General features: G+C 40.3%; 1 protein-coding gene across 1 annotated transcript in view; it reads right to left on the bottom strand.

The window, feature by feature from the left end:
• Positions 1–19,024, bottom strand: part of LOC148538322 (dynein axonemal heavy chain 3-like) — a 1,025,530-nt gene that overhangs the window by 735,802 nt on the left and 270,704 nt on the right. Inside the window, exon 14 of the mRNA XM_088455384.1 lies at positions 10,786–10,905. Within this exon, the coding sequence (XP_088311510.1) occupies positions 10,786–10,905 (120 nt within the window). The remainder of the gene's footprint in view (positions 1–10,785; positions 10,906–19,024) is intronic.

The raw sequence follows: 19,024 nt of genomic DNA, 5'->3' as shown, positions 1-19,024 counted from the left end.
AAGTGATACACATAGGATGCACAAGCAGCTTATGCTGATTAAAATGATATATATGGCATGCCTATATTCCATGTGCGTCCGCGGTTGTATCTGCATGGCAAATGCTACATTACAGTGTCACAGCCACTGGCACTTAGCATTTCACATGCAGATATAAACACAGTGATAATAATATGAGTCTCCAGCACTAGTGAACCTATTGCGATTGTCTAACTGTGAAGCTACTACTGACACTAAAAGGTGCTTTTATTGATGCTTGATCAGATGTTATGCTGTTGTGTGCTTGTTTCAGCAAGTTTTTTTAAGAGATATTTCTGCTGTACTAGAAAGGTTTTTAAATTTTTATTCATGCTTTTATTGACATTAGATTTTTGTAATCAAAACAAACGGTTAAAAACATGGATGTGAATGACGCCTTGAAAAGGCAGATCCAGCTGTTGGTTAAATATTCATCTAAGACTGGATAGATCCAAAATTCTGACCTCATCCAAATAGTTTAGTCAGCCAATAAACACACAGATAAACATTATTTTTTCACCCAAATGCATATCCCGATGGTACTTTTAGACTTTTGTCCTGATCAGATGTTCATCTGGAATATTTTGTTGTTTTGGGTCTGCTGCCACAGACATATGAGACTGACTTGTATATGAATTGCTGTCTTTATGAACTACTTAAAGAAAACGGTTTATGACCTATTACGTTTTCAATTTTCAACTAAACACACATTAATTATATTGACTGAGTACAGAAACCCTGTATTAATCCCTTTAATGTAATTATTCACTTATGTTTTGGACTGTGGCAAGTGGGATCACTTATAGTATAATATTTTACAGTCGAGTCAAGAGTAATATAAAAGTATCAGTGTGGTTGAACACTCAGGATAAGTAATAATAAAATATAACTAATGCCTTGTATATATGACACCTGGGATACATTTAGCAGTGTCCAGAAGTGTCTTAAATAAACAATTGCTCTTCTGAGAGCTCTGGATTATTTTTATTATTGATATGAAATATAACCTTGGAAACCAAGTGGCACGAGGTGATCTATCTCCTGAGGAATATACAGTAGGTGCAATTTATGTTTTGAGAGAAATTTATTGCACATCTATAGTATCCACACAACAGAGATTAATGGCAACTGAATGTGAATAAAGTTCCAATGAACGGAAAATAAAATGTTGGTGTTTGCTATGAACTATAAGTCATAGTGGTAGAATAATTCCTATTTATACAGTATGTGGAAGTGTGATATTTAGTAGTATGGTAAATACAAAACTTGTGTATAAAGATATATTACACACATCATGGTTATTAAGAATAAATATGTACACAGTATCTCTGTTTGGGACATATGACAGTTATCAAAGTTGAGTAAGTAATTAATGTGAGCACACAGGATAAAATGAGTGTTTGTCATTTTAGTAATAAACTACTTTCTTTAGTAATATGAATACACAATTGAGAATGATCAAAATTGAATGTGAGCAAACTTTGTATACATTTAAAATGAAACAATATATGAATATTGCGGCACTTTTTCAGAATGCTGGTATATAATCTAATCCATAAAATAATGTATTATATAATAAATTATTGGTACTGTTATTATTCATGTGTACATTTATGATTAACTACTTATTTTGTGTGTATACACAATCACATAAGGGCTGATGTAGAGTGAGCACTACAGCAGTTGGTGGAGCTTATCTTACATGAACTTGTACTGCACATGCCAAGAGCAATGGCTGCACTCATATGCATATTTACACGGTTCTGTCACATAAGCCTGTCTGACCAAGGATGGGTTGATTGGAGTGGGAAGGGGGCACTCTAACATAAAAGTAAGTAGAGTAGGTCACAATTATTTGCAGGCAAAAAGATTCATAAACGTTCTGTATTATTTGCCAGGGGCAGGTGCACAAAATGTATGATGGTGGTTACAGGCACTAGCAATTGTGGTCACACAATAGTACCAATTCAAATTAAACTACACTGTAGTGCAAACTTATCACTGGCATCACTAGGATGGTGTGGAGGGTGCGGGCCACACCTGGTGACACCATCCGAGGGGGTGACAACAAAATATCAGAGCTGCTCTGCTATTTTGATGTCACCCCATCAGATGGTGTCACTGACCAGCCACAACGCATAGAGAGAGGCAGGGGAGAGGCTGCGGGCTGCCCCTAGCAGCTTCTGGAGTTCTGGGTAAACCCATTGTGTTGCTGTACTGAGAACAGGGTGACATGCGGTCACGCCCCCAAGATTTGCAGACATATGGGGGTGTGGCTTTGTGGAGCAAGGCCATGCCCCTTGCATGCACCAGAGGAGCCCCACTGGCCACAACAGGTGTCACTAAAGTAAGTGACGCCTCTGAACCTTATTCACATTACACAGCACAGTAGTACCCCTTTTTCACATTACACCACACACTATTGCCCCTTATTTGCACAATAGTAGCGCCCCTTATATACATAATTCCACACATTAGTAGTACCCATATACATAATATGCCACACAGTAATGCCCCTTTTACATTATGTTCTCCTGGGGTATTTTACACAAGCGCTACAGTGTCCCCACCCAATGTCTCGGAAGCTGCTGGGCACAGAGTTGTCCAGACTCATGAAATATGTGATATAGATTAAGAGTTTTGTGTCCAGCGCTAACCTTATATGCGCATGAGTGCATAATCAAGTATGTTGTTTTTTAGATGTACAAGAAACAAATTATATTAAAAATGGATGTTTAATATATAAACGAAGAAAGAAGGAGTCACAATGCTCCTGCCAAGAAATAAATGTCCAAAGGATTTAGAGGCTGTGTTCCCGGTGCAGGGTCTTGTATCTGTTTCATTAGATCCGGATGCTCTCTGAAGGAGACTGAGTTTATGAAATTCCTATGCATGAAAAGAGTACTTGATTAAATTGATAGTTGAGAGAATGTAGAAGAATGATTGGTTCACCGGTTAGGACCGGGAGGTGACTGGACTCCAGATAATTGGAGGACGGCTGGTTCACCGGTTAGGACCGGGAGGTGACAATACTGTAATGCAGTATATATATATATCTCCGAGGGAATGCAGTGAGGAGGCTCACTTAGACAAGCTAAGGGACTTGTTGCACTGGCAATTTGAAAGTGCAGCAGGATAACCTTTTATAGAGGCTGGTGAAGTCCAATTAGCATAGAATTGAGAAGGGAAGATCCTATTAGTGGAAAAAGCGTCTCATGTCTGGATCCAAGACGGCCGCGCCCATGGTTCCCGGAGAGTGGCTGTCAGCACACATGGAACGTCGGCCCTGCCATCGCAGAGAGAGCGCAGGCACCGGCGTGAAGAGGTGAGATCAGCGGAACCTGATGTAGAGGAGAAAGCCACTGCAGCACAGCGCGGGAGCCGGAGAGCGCAGCGGGACAGAGCCCGTAGCGGTAAGTAACAGGGTCTGATTCTGGGGTCTCATATGCAGCTTGTGACAAATGTTCTGTTGTTGATAATGGCTCTAAGTGGGTGAGGTAAGAGGGCTCCTTTAGGGTACCTCTTTCTGTAGGGCACAATGGTGTGTCTATATCTCCCTATGGCCAGGTTGCATGCTTGTCCATAGTGTGTAGGGGACGTCCCAGAATGTTAGTCTGTTGTTATAATAGGGTTGCAGGTAACATAAGGAGACACTTTTAGGGTGTCCCTTTCCGTATAGCACTAAGGACCTAATTCATAGTTGGTCTTAAGCGGCCGTTCGGTCTTACGCATCCGATGTTTCCAAACCACGCATGCACACGGTTAGTTGTGTGCATGTGCATACGAGGCTTTGTGATCCAAAATGCTGTAGATCGTACAGCTTATGAGCAGGAAGTGGCTTCCGAGAGTTGATTGACATGAAAGGCCGTTTGTGGGTGTTGACGCGGGTGGTGGTCTAAAAACGCAGGTGTGCCTCAGCATTTTGAGGGCGTTTTAGGGGCGTACATAAATTACCTGCTACAGCTGACATAGAAGGCCAGAGGTAATAAAGTGTCACTCTGCAAGCAGGTTCGAGGCCTGGATGATCGTACAGCTTAAGGTAGGGTAGGAGCTCCCACAAGCCACACAGTACAATCGATCCTATTGAATGTTATTCATGTTAGGATTGATGTTTCTATTTTGAGCCACACAATGCAAGTAGCTAATAATCGATTGATTAAGCTAATAACACTGCTAATTGGCTCGTAAATGATTCAGCTGCATTTGCATTAGCGAATAATAAGAATAAATACATTTCATGGGGATGGCTTTTTCTAAGCGTTTTTTTTTTTTTGTGGGCATCAACACAACACAAGCGGTCGCAACCATCAGAAGAAAATTAACATACAACGACTGACAACGATTGACTCGATCGCTAGCTGCTATCACTCACTAGCTAGAGGAGGTGTATTGTTCATGTATGGGCGTCACTTTGGTTGCGACCGACCGGCCGTCCGATTGCTTCCTTTTTAAGTTTCTCAGTCATTAGGCGTACGACTGGGCGGCAGCTTACGACCGACTCTGAATGAGGTTCTAAGTGCCTATGTTTCCCTTTTACCACTGAAATGTAACAACCCGAGTTGGTCTGGTAGTGAATGGTAAACTGGTTCCCAGGGAATATTAGGGAATATGTCCTGTGTCCAGTGAGTGTAGGCTGTAGATTTATCCTTGCTGTGGGTTGACCTGTCGTATAAGTGTATCATATGTCCCCTCACTAAATAATACTGGCACTGTAGGTCTGTGTACAATGGGTGTGAGACAAGACAGAGGCGGCGTCCCGCATTCCTGTCCTTACCGTAGGTGGTAATCCATCTTCCTTATGCAGTGCCTGTGATCCTCCGGGGTGCCTTCTGTCGGGACCGTTCCAAGTATCCACTGGGTGGGAGCGCCGGTAATCTTTTGCTGTTACCTGGGTGATTGTAGGTGATGCCGGGTGGCTGTGCTGTGTGAGATGCCATAGTGTCACATGCCAAACAACGCGTTTCAGCCTGTCAGCCTTTTTCAACTGTATCCTATTCTCACTTATGATAATTTCAAGATCGAGGAACTCTACTTTGTCCTGACTAATATTTGTTTTGAATTTGAGGTTCTGATTATTGTTTTCCATGTGTGTAATGAATTGGCTCATTTTTGGAGCATGCATAGAGCACACTAACATAACGTATGCTCCACAAACAAGTGTACATTCAACAATGCGGTATTATTACATTTGCTTTACATGCAATGTAAAGACTCTTTCCCACACTATTTCAAATGGAAGAAGCAAAGCTTGTGTCATTAATAGCATAGAGACAAGGTCCTGCTGTTCAGTGGGTGGTAGGAGGCTGATACTGAAGGTGCTGCTGTACAGTGGGTGGTAGGGGGCTGATACTGAAGGTGCTGCTGATCAGATGGGGGATGTGCAGGCATGGAGAGACAGTTGCCTGAAGTCGATAGTGTTGTCCTCTTCTGTCCCACTCACACTCCTCCAGTCAGCCGTTGCCCTGCCCACCACTATTGGCATCTGCCCCACTTCCCCACTGTTGCCATTGGCTCAGGGATATGTCTTGGAGGCAGAGCTCTGGAGTGCATAGAAGAAGCCGGGTGCACCGCAAGTGACATGCAGGCACCCGGCAAATACAGATTGTGGTGGCAGCCAGTTCCGCCCCAGGGCATCCTGCGCTCTGTGTGGCAGCACTGCCCTAGTTATGGCCCTGCATCTCCTCATCCATACAACGCTGCATAGCCTGTAGTTCCCATGAAACTCACTCAACATGCTCTCATCATAGCCTGGGTAGCTATGCCAGTTGTCCTATTTCCGCTACAAGTGGAGATGTGACTGAGTTATATCTGAATTATCCATAGTTGTGTACCTTTGGCTCCGAAGCATGTGCAGTGCTAAAAAACACAAAATCTATTAGCAAAACTGATTTCCATCAAACTCTGCATCAGCTCCTGTATGTCTTGTTTTTAGCACAACCAAATAGGAATAACAGGGACTATGACATACTAAGGACAAAATACATGATCAAACCTAGCACATGAACACAGTCATTTTTCCTCTTTGCATTAAGAGATATATATTAAAATTATTAATGCTTTAGGCACTGTAGAAAGGGGAAACATCTGTGGAATAATCTGTATCAATTTGCTAACATACTCCCTATGTTTTAATCAGTCATAAAGCCTTTGTCCCTAATAGGTTGGCATTTCAATGTTCAGTATCAGATGTCCAATGACATCACAAAAGAGAAGAAGATATTTTTACATTGCAAATATGTTTTTAATTTTTTTGCCTGTTGTTTAAAACTTCTATTCTGTTAATGAGTTGCTGAAAGATTTATTTGTGGTTTAACAGGAATACCTCAACTTTCATGTAACCAAAGCCAAGTACTTAAAGTTGTGCTGAAATACTGGTTTTGAGACAAGGGTTATAAGGCCGATTTCTATTAGTCTTGAAGGGTTAATAACCCACAATGCAGTGCCCAGGGCTATTCAGTTACAGCCCAAGCAGTCACATACAGTAATGCGGATTTCTGTTCACCTCCACCTGAGACTTGAACAGAATCCACATTAAATAGGGCGTTCTTCCCTTATTGTGGCACTCGCGAATGCGTTAACCCATAACTCTGGGTACTTATCCAGGAATCTATGGGTTAACGTGCATTAGCGGCAGATTTACCACGTGAGGAAAAGGACTTTTGATTGAATAGCTCCAGACGTAGAAGTCTGAGTCTATCGCCCTTTTCCCCATGCAGTAAATTAACTAGGCTAATTAAATCCGGCCCATAGTGTATATGGATGTGTTATTGAGCAATCATATCATAAAACTGATTAATTGCACTCATTGGGGCTGATTCTGAGTCAGATGCAAGCCACGGAAGACAGATTTACTACCTTATGCTAATGCGAGTATCCATAGGGCTAATGCGAGCATCCATACAGCTTCATTAGGGAAGTCACACCGCCCACTGTTTTTCCATCTACAGCTGCAACCATCATTATTGGTATTGTCACTTGCATTTACCCTATCCTGGATGCAAAAGATCTCGCTTCCATTCTCTGTATGTAAGCCTTAGAATAGCACGGAAGTGTAGCTACACACCTAGGGGTAAATTTACTAAGATGGGAATTATATTAAGAAGTGATGTTGCCCATAGCAACCAATCAGATTCTACTCCTCATTTATCTAGCACCTTCTAGAAGATAATACCTGGAATCTGATTGGTTGCTATGGGTAACATCACTTCTTAATAGAACTCCCATCTTAGTAAATTTGCCCCCTACTGTATGACACTCCCGTAACACTCCCATAACATTCCCACATTTAGAAACAGTTCAGTGTGATCACATGATTGCCATCCAGTTGCCTCCCATTTCATGCAAAGTGAGATATCGCCAAGATCAGCGAACCGGCTGGAGTGATACACAAATATATGTAAATGTGCTTCTACACATGCCCAGTATGCTAAAACTCACTATTTGCATCCGTGAAAAGAAATACATCCAATTCAGAATCTGCCACATTGTGACATCTATTGAGAACTTTTCTTCAGCATCTTAATAAAATATCCAGATCATTTACAGTATTGCAAGTTCTTTTGCAGTCAATGTAATAGCTGTTACTTTTTCAGTAATTTATAGCATTTTGTACACACGTGAATCCACAGTTTGCAACAGTGATTGTGTCACCCATTTCTTTAGAAAAAATATTAGAATTCCTCTATCTGTTATGTTTCCACCTCATTGCTAAAATTGTCTCCGAATGCCATTTTTACCAGCCAGGTAACAGTCAAGCGAATGTTAAATAAATACTTTGCATGGAATATGGAAAGTAGAACTAAATATGAAAAAAATAAAAAATAAATATGCTATGGAAGAGGGAAAAATGCTTCACTTACAGTAATTCAGAAAACAACAAGCCCATTGGTTACTCAGAAAATCGTTTAAATTGGTAAACTAAAGCAGCCACAATGACATCCTCAATCAGTGATTATCAATAAATTGCCCTGATAACAATAGTAAAGAGTATAGCAGTTTTATTTTTGCTTGATTTATTTTCTGACTGTTTAGCAATAGTTAAAAAATGTATTTTTACCTTTAAGAATTTTCTTTGCTAACAATAATTAGCAAGTTACCATCCACCAAGTTAGCAAAGCTCAAACTCCAAAACTCGTGTACTGTAAATCAGTATATATTATCTATTCATTATGCATACATAGATTATCATTATTTAGTGATCTAATGTAAAATAAATCTCTAAATAAGTGGTTCATTTTTAGCACTGTTTAATATGTAAGAACACTTTACACATTTTCCAATTCTGGATTTATAAATATGCATGACTGTGTGCAAAACAATGTGCATATTTAAAAGAATAAGCATCACTGGTCCCCAAAGTTTGCACCATGGCACAGCGGGGAATAGCAACACACTCACTGGGGTGCTGAAGGTCGGTAGTCTGGTTCCAAATGAAATTATTTGTGCCAGCCTTTCTAGACTGGGTGACAGACTGTCTGTAGCCTTAGAGAGATAGTGCGTAGTCATTTACACTGCTTACAAGTGCACATCTGTGCATTCTTGCCCAAAACTTACCAAAGGCCTAAAAATGGTAGAGCAAGTGGGGCATGTGCCATAGCTGCTAGTGCAGAGGGGGCGCTGGGGCAGTGTCTTGTGTGCAGTGTTGGTATGGACCACAAAATCCAAAGCCCCAAACCATAATCCTGCACATGGTACTTCAGGCAGTCCTGCCAGTGCCATCTCAAAGAAGGCCCTGGTGTGGCCATTGTCCCAACAGCAGCTCTTTCAGATGCAGCTGCTTGAAGAGAAGAGGTGACTTGAGGATCTACCCTGCCGTTACTTGTACTCAGCAGTGGACGTAATGTCATCATGATGCAATGCTGCCTGTGTCAGAGGAGCCGAGAATGGAGTAAAGAATACACAGAAGACGCACTGAGGTAAGTAAACTACTGGTGTGAACAAACAGACAGGATAGTGGTTAGCTCTGGGGCATGTTGTAGCAAATACATCACATTGCAGCCATGGGTGTATATTAAAAAACACAGATCAGAATAGGGTGGAGGGTATCTGGAGAAGCACAATTAAAAAACATACCAAAGGGTGTGAGGGGGGGTCTACAGTACAATATGGTAATTGCTGAAAGGGAGGGGGTGTATGGAGACATTGGCACCATTTCTTTTCTTCATGTTCCTCCTATGGTCTGTGTATGTCTCTGCTCACACTTTTTGTGTCGGTCTCAAACACCTCCTTTATGTTAGTCTCTCTGTCTCCAATTTTGTGTGTCCCTGCGTTTGTTTCCCAATGTGTGTCTCTCTGTCTTCCCATTTGTGTGTATATTAAGAACATTTCTGATATTAATAATTTTTTGCTGAATATCTTAACAGGAAACTTTTGGCCTAAGGGTGTCATAAATATATTGTTTAGACACTAAAAAGCGACATTAACCAAGAAAGTTTGGGAACCGCTGATATTGGCAATTATTTAATCTGAATGGGCTGGCCTCCAATAATTAAGTATCCAACTCGCTGCGAGTTGCAGTGGTGGATACAAATTCACTGGAGCAATTCAGCATTGCTCTGGTTCAGACACAGCTAATCCAAAAATCAGCTGTCTCCACGATCCTCTTTACTGCTCCTTTCGGTGTAGTGAAACTTAGCACTGCCGAGTCTGACCTTGCAGTGCTAGTGCGCCTGCGTGAGCTGGGCTTCACACAGATACACAAAGCCCCAGCAAAAGATGGAGAGAGGTGGAGGTGGATCCCTCTTCGCAACCCGCGAGGGTGCTGGAGCAAACGCTATCTGAAAATGGTGAATGCTCCCAAAGTAAAACTCTGAAAATTTTGTCTTTTTGGAGCTTCATGAATTTAGGTCCCCGTGCTAGTGTATGGGGACAGCATGAAATATTGGGGCTGAAAGGTAAGCAGGAGATATCAATGACATTTCCTGTATTACCTTTATAATGAATAGCGCTGATCCTTAATTTCTACAAAAATAGGTGAACATGTTACTTTTCACCTGCTTTTGTAGAAATTTAGTGTAGTGATGATGAATGGACCCCAATATGAGAATGTTCACCTATTATAATTAATGCATATCTGCATTTCCCTCTAAAACTGCATAAAGTACACTGGTAAGGTAAATATATGTGGTTGCATTAAACGCATGATATAAGCACACATAATAATTAAAAAGTATACTTTGTGTTTGTATATTGCATACATAAATTTAAACAAAACAACTACTACAATATACTACTAATATAAAGTTAGAACATATTTAAATATGTTTGGAGTTTGGAGACCTTATTTAAAATATTTGGGACATTGAAAAATTAAAAGCACTCAAATTCTATAATATTTATTCCACTACTTGTAATATATGTATATTATGCTTGTAGATGAGGCTGAAAAGTAAGGACTTAGGCAATAGACATAACTAACAAAATATGTGTATTACATATAGTCTCCTATCATGGTCAATTTTTTTATTTAATATCTCTTTAAATTTAAGTTAATTAATTCCATTCTATTGTAAGGCAGCAATGAATATAAGTATTATCTTGATATAATGGTGCCGGCAAAAATAGCTATAATAATCATGGTTTAAAGATCCATATTTTTCATTAAACTATGTTATTTCTGATATTATGCTGTGCACTGTAAATGTGTATGTACACATAAAAGACCTAAATTTGAAAGTCAATATTATATTTCTGCAATTATATTTGCACTTGCAGAATTGGTACTCACAGTGCATACTAAGTTTTCTGAAAAAGTGGTGTTAGAATTACCTCCAGCTCAATACGATTAAATTCATCAAAGCATGCCCAAGCTCCAGACTGTGCCAGACCTTTGAAGAATTTCCCCATGGCTTTATAGTCTAGTCCATCAGAGCAGTTAAAAACAACACACTGATGAAGAAAAAAAGAATAAAGAAGGTTATATATTCATAACAAACAAGTATAGAGACTATTGCTAAATAAATCTAAATGGAGGAAAAATAAATGAACTATACACGGTCCAGTCTGTAGTCTTTTAATTAAAATAATATCATAATGTGAAGTTTTTGCAATTGGTACAGTTGACAACACAGTTAATTAAAAACAATAAATAAGAAACACATACATCTGCAAATGAGAGACAGCACAGAAAATAATTAAAAGTAATCAACAAGATTAAAACATTATTGAAAAACTTGGAAAATACAAAAAAGTACAATAACATCAACTTGGAAAATAGAAAAAAGTACAATGACATAAATTACTTTAATATAGCAAAAGTTCAGAGTCATAAACAAAACATGTCTTGCTCTATTCATTCAGTCTATGTCCTGTTTAAAGCTGCAGGTTGGGTTTAATGTATGACCAGTGCTGCAAAACAAAACCCATTAGATATGTCTATATGACACATGGAGATTTTTTTTTCCAGGATGTTACAAGTTTTGAAATATAAAGCAGGCTAGCTTAGTCCAATTCATGATGGATTCCAATCCCGTTCTCATCCAAATTACAGCCCCCACTTGTTTTACATTTGACCTCACACAGTTTATTATCAAAATTATTCTGTCTAGACAAAATTGGGCTGAAATCATTGCAATTTTGAGGCTCCACTGACCGTCATAGGTACCTAATACTATATGATATCTGTAAGAGTTTCAAGCCATCCTGGTCAACAATGCAGTGGCAACTCTGTGTAGCATGTTGGTACTGTTATTATCTAACCACACTATTGGAGTTGTATGGGACTGTAAGGGTTATATTTACTAAAGTGCAGATTTAGTGGAGGTGTTGTTCATAGCAACCAATCAGATTCTAGCTACTATTAGCTAGAATCTAGCACCTTCTAGAACAGTGTTGGCTAACCTTGACACTCCAGCTGTTGTGGAACTATATATCCCAGCATGCCCTGCCACAGTTTTAGCATGCCCTAATAGCAAAACTGTAGCAGTACATGCTGGGTTATGTAGTTCCATAACAGCGGGAGTGTCAAGGTTAGCCAACACTGTTCTAGAAGGTGCTAGATAAATGTTACGTAGAATCTGATTTTTTTGCTATGGGCAACATATTCACTTATAAATACCTGCACTTAAGTAAATATACCCCTAATAGCCCTACTAGAGTAGTCATTAAACATAATAGTAAATAATAAATAATTTGCTTATGTGAGAAAACCCCTTTACAGCCCTAAAGTTTATTTAGTCATAAATGCAGAATTGTATAAGACTCTGCATTGTATGTACAGTATTTGCATTTGCCCAGTTCTGGAGCATTGGCTGTATTGAAAACACATAAGATACGCTCTGCAAATGGTCACACTTTTAACCTTGTATTAGGCACAGTGTTTTTAAGTAATTTTATCCCTTACTTGCATGCCTGGTTTTAAGAAGGGGTAAATAGGGCAACTATCTGGCCCCCAACCTAAATGGGGGTTTCCAAGAATCATTATTTATTTAGATTTAATTTGCTTACAAAAATTTACCAGCAAATATTGGCAAATATTCTACAGTTCCGCTTCTCCTCATGCATGAAACTGAAAAATTATACGTTCGGTTCTATCTGTTGCTTTGGGTTCCTGTCTTATAATAAGGTTTTATTGACTGTCAGAATTAGCAAAGGATCTGCAAATGGACAAAAAACCTTACTAAAATAAATAAATGCAATATCAGGTTTGTAGCTAAGTAATAGTAATACACTTTTAAAAATACATTTTAGATTGTACAAATGTATTTTTGTCTGGCACAGTAGTTTCTGCAAACATTAAAATAAATTACATTGATATACATAAGGAAATGAATATACTATGTTTATGTTGCATTGCCTTAGTGAATATCATGATAATAAAAAACATGATAGAAGTAGCAGGCGGTCAGAACCTTTTAAAAATGTCAGGGGAGCTGACACAAATTATATGTTCATAAATTACAACCATACACTACACACTTGTATTTTAGCTGAGACTGAGAAACGATTTATATTACAAATTGATGTGTTCTAAATTAGCAATACAATATGCAACAAGCTGTTTCCACATAATTATAGAGGCGAAAAAAATGTTTTCTTGCAAAGGAAGAGACTGCATATGGGGCATTCTAAATACACAGTAGAAAATAGGAAAACATTTCTAAAATTCTACAGTATTATGGTGCTTATTAGTTTTATTATTCTGAAGGGTAAAATGGAACCTATCCATAGGTTCATTATCTGCATTCAACCTACAATGCTTGGGTCAGCATAGTTAGATAATACAATGTGAATACAACAGTTTCAGTGTGTATTGTCATTACAAGTAATAGTGAATACTTGAAAATAAAGTGCTAGATTTGTGTACCAAATTTTCTACAGTTCAGAGTTATCTGTATATCTAGGGGGTACTTTTTGGATATCCTCCCTTAGGAATAACTTCCACTAGTGAGGGAAAACATACAAGACCAAGGAAACATTGTATACAGATAAGCCTGTATTTACAATTATTTCTACCTACTACAGCTTGTTAATTAATCTATTTTTTACACAATCAATCCAGGACCCTATGCTCAGGGGTGTATTTTTCACCCCATATTTTCACAACCAGGACTGGCTCAGAAAAGCCCGGTGCTGGTTGTATTTTTGGGGGGGACCCAACATAATTTTTTTTTATATTTATTGTTTTATAGCTTTTTTAAACACAGAAACATGCACGGATCTCACTGATCTGTGCATGCCTCGGTGTAACTCGCACATTTAAATGAAAGTCACATTACAAGGTGCGAGTTTACCTGCAGTTATAACACACATGCACTCATATGCAAGTCAAAATGGGACAAAGAAACTCGCACCCTATTATATTTGTGAGCTTCAGAACAAACTCGCACCTTCCAAATGTGCGGGAAGTTCAGAGTTTGTCCCGCATATAAAACTTGCACTGTAGTACATTTGGCCCTCAATTTGATCAGCATGGGGACAGCACAGAATTTGATGACTAACACTGGGACTCTTCCAGATATCCTTTGAGCAGTTAGTGTGAGGGTAATAGTTATGAGTTAAAAATAAATGGTGTATTTTTGATCCAGCAAGCCCTGGCAGCCATTAATTGTTTGAGTTCTGGTACAAGTACTAGTGGCTGACAGCAGGGCTGCCATCAGGGGGGGCTGCCAGGTCTGGAGTCCCGAGTCCGAGCAAAGAGAGGAGCCTGCCCAGGGACGGGCCTACCATGAATGCAGCAGGTATCCCTTAGGATAAATGTCCCACAACTATCCCAGCGCGTAGCAGATCAATGTCACTGGGGATCCACATTGCAGCACCAGGCAGCCGTCACTGTGACTGACAGTGAACATAGCTTCCTTCACTTCCTGATGGCTGCCGCCTGGCCCCTCCCCCAGACCAGCCACCTGACAATGAACTCAGAGCATCCCAGATCAGCTCAGCATATGCTGGAGCAGTGGGACTAGCACACGCCTGTCTACAACAGCACGCTCTGCTACTCGGACAGTCGGAATCCACCCTCTTGCAACAGGTGGCAGTGAGGGCCCCATAGTGCACTGACAGAGGTAAATGGGGAGGCAGGGGGCACCACTGACAGACAAAAAGGGGGGTATCACTGATAGACATAGGGGAAAGATTTTTGGAGGGCACTGCCAGACAGAGGGGAATGTGTGTGTGTGGGTGGGGAGGCAATGACAGATGGGAATGTGTGTGTGGGGGGGTGCGCTCACTGACTGACAGGGGGGAATTTGAGTTGGATCACTGGCACACAGAGGGAAATGTGGTTGAGAAAACACTGAGAGGTAAATGTGTGGGGGGATCACAGAGAGCGAGACAAGGGAATTACCTAAACATAGAGGGGTATGTAGAGGGATCGCTGAGAGAAGGAGGGGGAATGTGGAGGGGATTGCTAAGAAAGGGGAATGTGGAGGGGATTGCTGAGAGAGAGGGGAACATGGAGGGTATTGCTGGGAAAGAGAGGGGAATGTGGGTGGGCTTGCTGCACGAGAGAGGGGAATGTATGAGGGGTGTTACTGAGACAGGGGGGAATGTGGGGGGATTGCTGAGAGAGAGGAGAATGTGGGGGGATCACTGAGAGAGAGGGACATGGGGAGGGGATTGCTTGGAGAGAGAAGGAAATGTGGAGGGGATCCTTGAGAAAGAGATAGGGAAATATTTGGGGTTGTCACTGAGACAGGGGAATGTGGGAGGATTGCTGAGAGAGAAATGGTATTGCTGAGAGAGAGAGAAATGTGGGGGATATTTCAGCTGCCCAATACAATATAATTTTTATTTTTTTATTGAGGCAAGGCACACGTGACTTCTACTGAGAGAGGATTATGTGGCAGCATATAGAAGAGCAGCCAGAAGATACAGGAGAAGGTAAATGTCTGTGGGCAGTAGGTGGCAGAATATACAGGGGTGCCAGCTGGGGAGACAGAAGGAGTGTTGGCTGGGGAGACATAGTGGGGCTGGCGTTGCAGAAACACAGGGGGGGGAGCTGACTATTTTGTGGGTCCAGAGCCCCACGATTTCTTATGGCAGTTCTGATCGCATGCTTAAGCTTGTGGAACCACAATAAATAGCAGGCTCTGGCAGCCAGGAGCCATTGAAACATAATTCCAGAAAAGAGTGGTAAAGAGAACACACAAGCACACACATACAGACATTAAAGACATGAGAATCCTTTCTTGCCACCTTTTTAGTCCCCAGAATTCCTAGAAAATTTTCTTTCCTCTTTCTTGAAGTTGTTCAAATTGTGTTTTTAACCCATTAAAGTCAATTTAGTTAATTCATGCATTAATGCATCTATATTCATATTTACTACTTTATAAATAAACTTGCATATTGAGTAAATACAGTACTCTGCAATATGGACTTCGTTATGTATATAGAAGCTCAGTAAAATCTTTAACCATGTATCCAGTATACTATAGGCAGAGTGGCTGGACTGGCCATTTCACATGTTTGGCCAGACAGGCATGATTGGCCAGGTCTGGCCATCTGGATGCCTGGCTGAGCAGCACCCCCGCCTGCATGCCCTCTGCCCTCCTGGCATGCTAAGGCAGGGTATGCCACAATGCCATGCCCAAGTGAAATATGGCCATGTCCCCATTCCATGTTGCTATGCCCCCTTTCCCTGTGGTGCACACACAGAGGATGCCATGGCCTATTTTAATCCCCAGTCTGTCCCTCAAACATGAGATTAACCCAAGTGGCTTTTTAGGAGAAAAACCAAAAAGTTGAATTTAATAAAAGGTGTGATCTGATCTGTGAATCATATGTGCATGCAGCACAGGGTAGACATACACCATCATCATGTGCAGTGGGCAGTCCATCTAAGGGCAGCAGTGCAAAACCAAGAGAATTAGGGCCTGATTCAGAGCTGCACACACAGCAAATGTCAAATGTCAATTTGTCTATGTTGCACTGTGCATGCATCCATATTGCGTGTGCACTGAGTCAGAGATTTGCGATTGAGGTGTGCAGGGGACACATAGGGGGGAATTTAAATACAGATGACAAATACACATGACAAGTTATCACTGGTGAAAAAGGGAGAGAACCTCTGGCTTAATCGCCCAAGGCTATTCAATTAGCCTACCTTTTTCACCCATTAGCTTTGTTAACAGCCATTAACTGAACATATTAACACGGTTAATCAGCTGTTAACACCCAGAATCCGTAAAAACTTCATGGATTCAGGCGTTAAGTGGTTGTTATCACCTGATAACAGCACACTTATTGGGGATTTCTTTTTGGGTCTCCTCGATATTGGGTCTATTGAATAGGGTCAGCATTCAATTAATACCTATTAACTTAACGGATATAATTGAATTCCCACTTTAAATCTCAGAAGTTTGATAAAAATGTAGTGGGTGTCTGGGGTAACATTGAGGTGACTTAGCACATTCACGAACATAGACTGTTGTGGGAAGGCCATCCTTTTTCCCCTTCATTTCAAAGATAAAAATGATAGTTCTATTGAACAAACAGTATACAATCTTTTGGAGAATTGGAAGTGTTCCTGAGAATTGGAGGACTAATGATAAAGAAAGGATACTTTCAAAATATGAGATGCACTGTACAGTATGTAATAGATATACCACTCTTGGGTGTGCGGTCACGCTTTGATATAAACATGCCTTGGTGTGTATACAATCACCCAAGGCGTCCCTAAATCAGAGCATGACCAACGCAGCCAGTGGGCTGTTAGTGGGAGGGGCCTGGTATTTTTAAATAAGTTGAGATAGGCGCCACCTTCCTCTTTCCAATTTTGTATCCCAAATCTTAGCAAGTTGTGGCCAAGGCTGCACTGCTTTTTCTGCCTCCCTACCTAATTAAATTCTAGCTTGATCAATTTACTTTCGGCGGGGACCTCTTTTCACCAATTCCTTATTACAGGTATTGGTTATTTAGATTAATGTTTTAATAAAGTGTTATGCATTTTTGCAGTAATAAAACTACAGGGTGACTGACTGCATCTAGAATTATTTCTCTATTTGAACTTTTGTTATTCAAATCATGCATGTACCTAGGCATCATTTGTTTGCTCAATTTATATGACCTTATGTCTAGCTTTATATATAAAATAAATTAATACTCCTATACATCAAAATTATTATTTAATTTTATAAGTTAAATATCATTCCATGTTTAATAGTACAGTACTTTTCAAAAGTTTATGTTGTATGAAAAATGTTAGCTTCATACATCTGTATACAGTATGTTTATGTCTCTGTGTGTGTTTAAATACTTTATTCGAGGAAGACATAGCAAAACAAGAAGCCATAAACAAAAGATATTGCAATGTACAGTCAGGTCCATAAATATTGGGACATTTACAGAATTTTCATATTTTGGCCTCTATTCACCACCACAATGGCTTTGAAATGAAACAAACAAGATGTGATTTAACTGCAGACTTTCAGATTTAATTTGAGGGTAATTACATCCAAATCAGGTGAACGGTGTAGGAATTACAGCAGTTTCTGTATGTGCCTCCCACTTTTTAAGGGGCCAAAAGTAATGGGCCAAACTAAACAATCCTAAATCTAACTTTCACTTTTTAATACTTTGCTGCAAATCCTTTGCAGGCAATTACAGCCTGAAGTCTGGAACGCATAGACATCACCAGACGCTGGGTTTCATCCCTGGTGATGCTCTGCCAGGCCTCTAGTGCAAATGTCTTCAGTTCCTGCTTGTTCTTGGGGCATTTTCCCTTCAGTTTTGTCTTCATCAAGTGAAATGCATGCTCAATCGGATTCAGGTCAGGGGATTGACTTGGCCATTGCATAACATTCCACTTTTTAGCCTTAAAAAACTCTTTGGTTGCTTTTGCAGTATGCTTCGGGTCATTGTCCATCTGCACTGTGAAGCGCCGTCCCATGAGTTCTGAAGCATTTGACTGAATATGAGCATATAATATTGCCCGAAACACTTCAGAATTCATTCTGCTGCTTTTGTCAGCAGCCACATCATCAATAAATACAAGGGAACCAGTTCCATTTGCAGCCATACATGCCCACGCCATGACACTACCACCACCATGCTTCACTGATGAGGTGGTATGTTTTGGATCATGAGCAGTTCCTTTCCTTCTCCATATGCTTCTCTTCTCATCACTATGGTACAAGTTGATTTTTGTCTCATCTGTCCATAGGATGTTGTTCCAGAACTGTAATGGCTTTTTTAGATTTTGTTTGGCAAACTCTAATCTGGTCTTCCTGTTTTTGTGGCTCACCAATGGTTTACATCTTGTGGTGAACCCTCTATATTCACTCTTGTGAAGTCTTCTCTTGATTGTTGACTTTGACACATATACATCTACCTCCTGGAGAGTGTTCTTGATTTGGCCAACTGTTGTGAAGGGGTTTTTCTTCACCAGGGAAATAATTCTTCTGTCATCCACCACAGTTGTTTTCCGTGGTCTTCCGGGTCTTTTGGTGTTGCTGAGCTCTCCGGTGCATTCTTTCTTTTTAAGAATGTTCCAAACAGTTGATCTGGCCACACCTAATGTTTTTGGTATCTCTCTGATGGGTTTGTTTTGATTTTTCAGCCTAATGATGGC

This window comes from Taudactylus pleione, unplaced genomic scaffold (assembly GCF_031769625.1).
Source record: "Taudactylus pleione unplaced genomic scaffold, aTauple2 ptg000040l, whole genome shotgun sequence".
Taxonomy (NCBI): Eukaryota; Metazoa; Chordata; class Amphibia; order Anura; family Myobatrachidae; genus Taudactylus; species Taudactylus pleione.
This window is presented reverse-complemented; position numbering and strand designations above follow the sequence as displayed.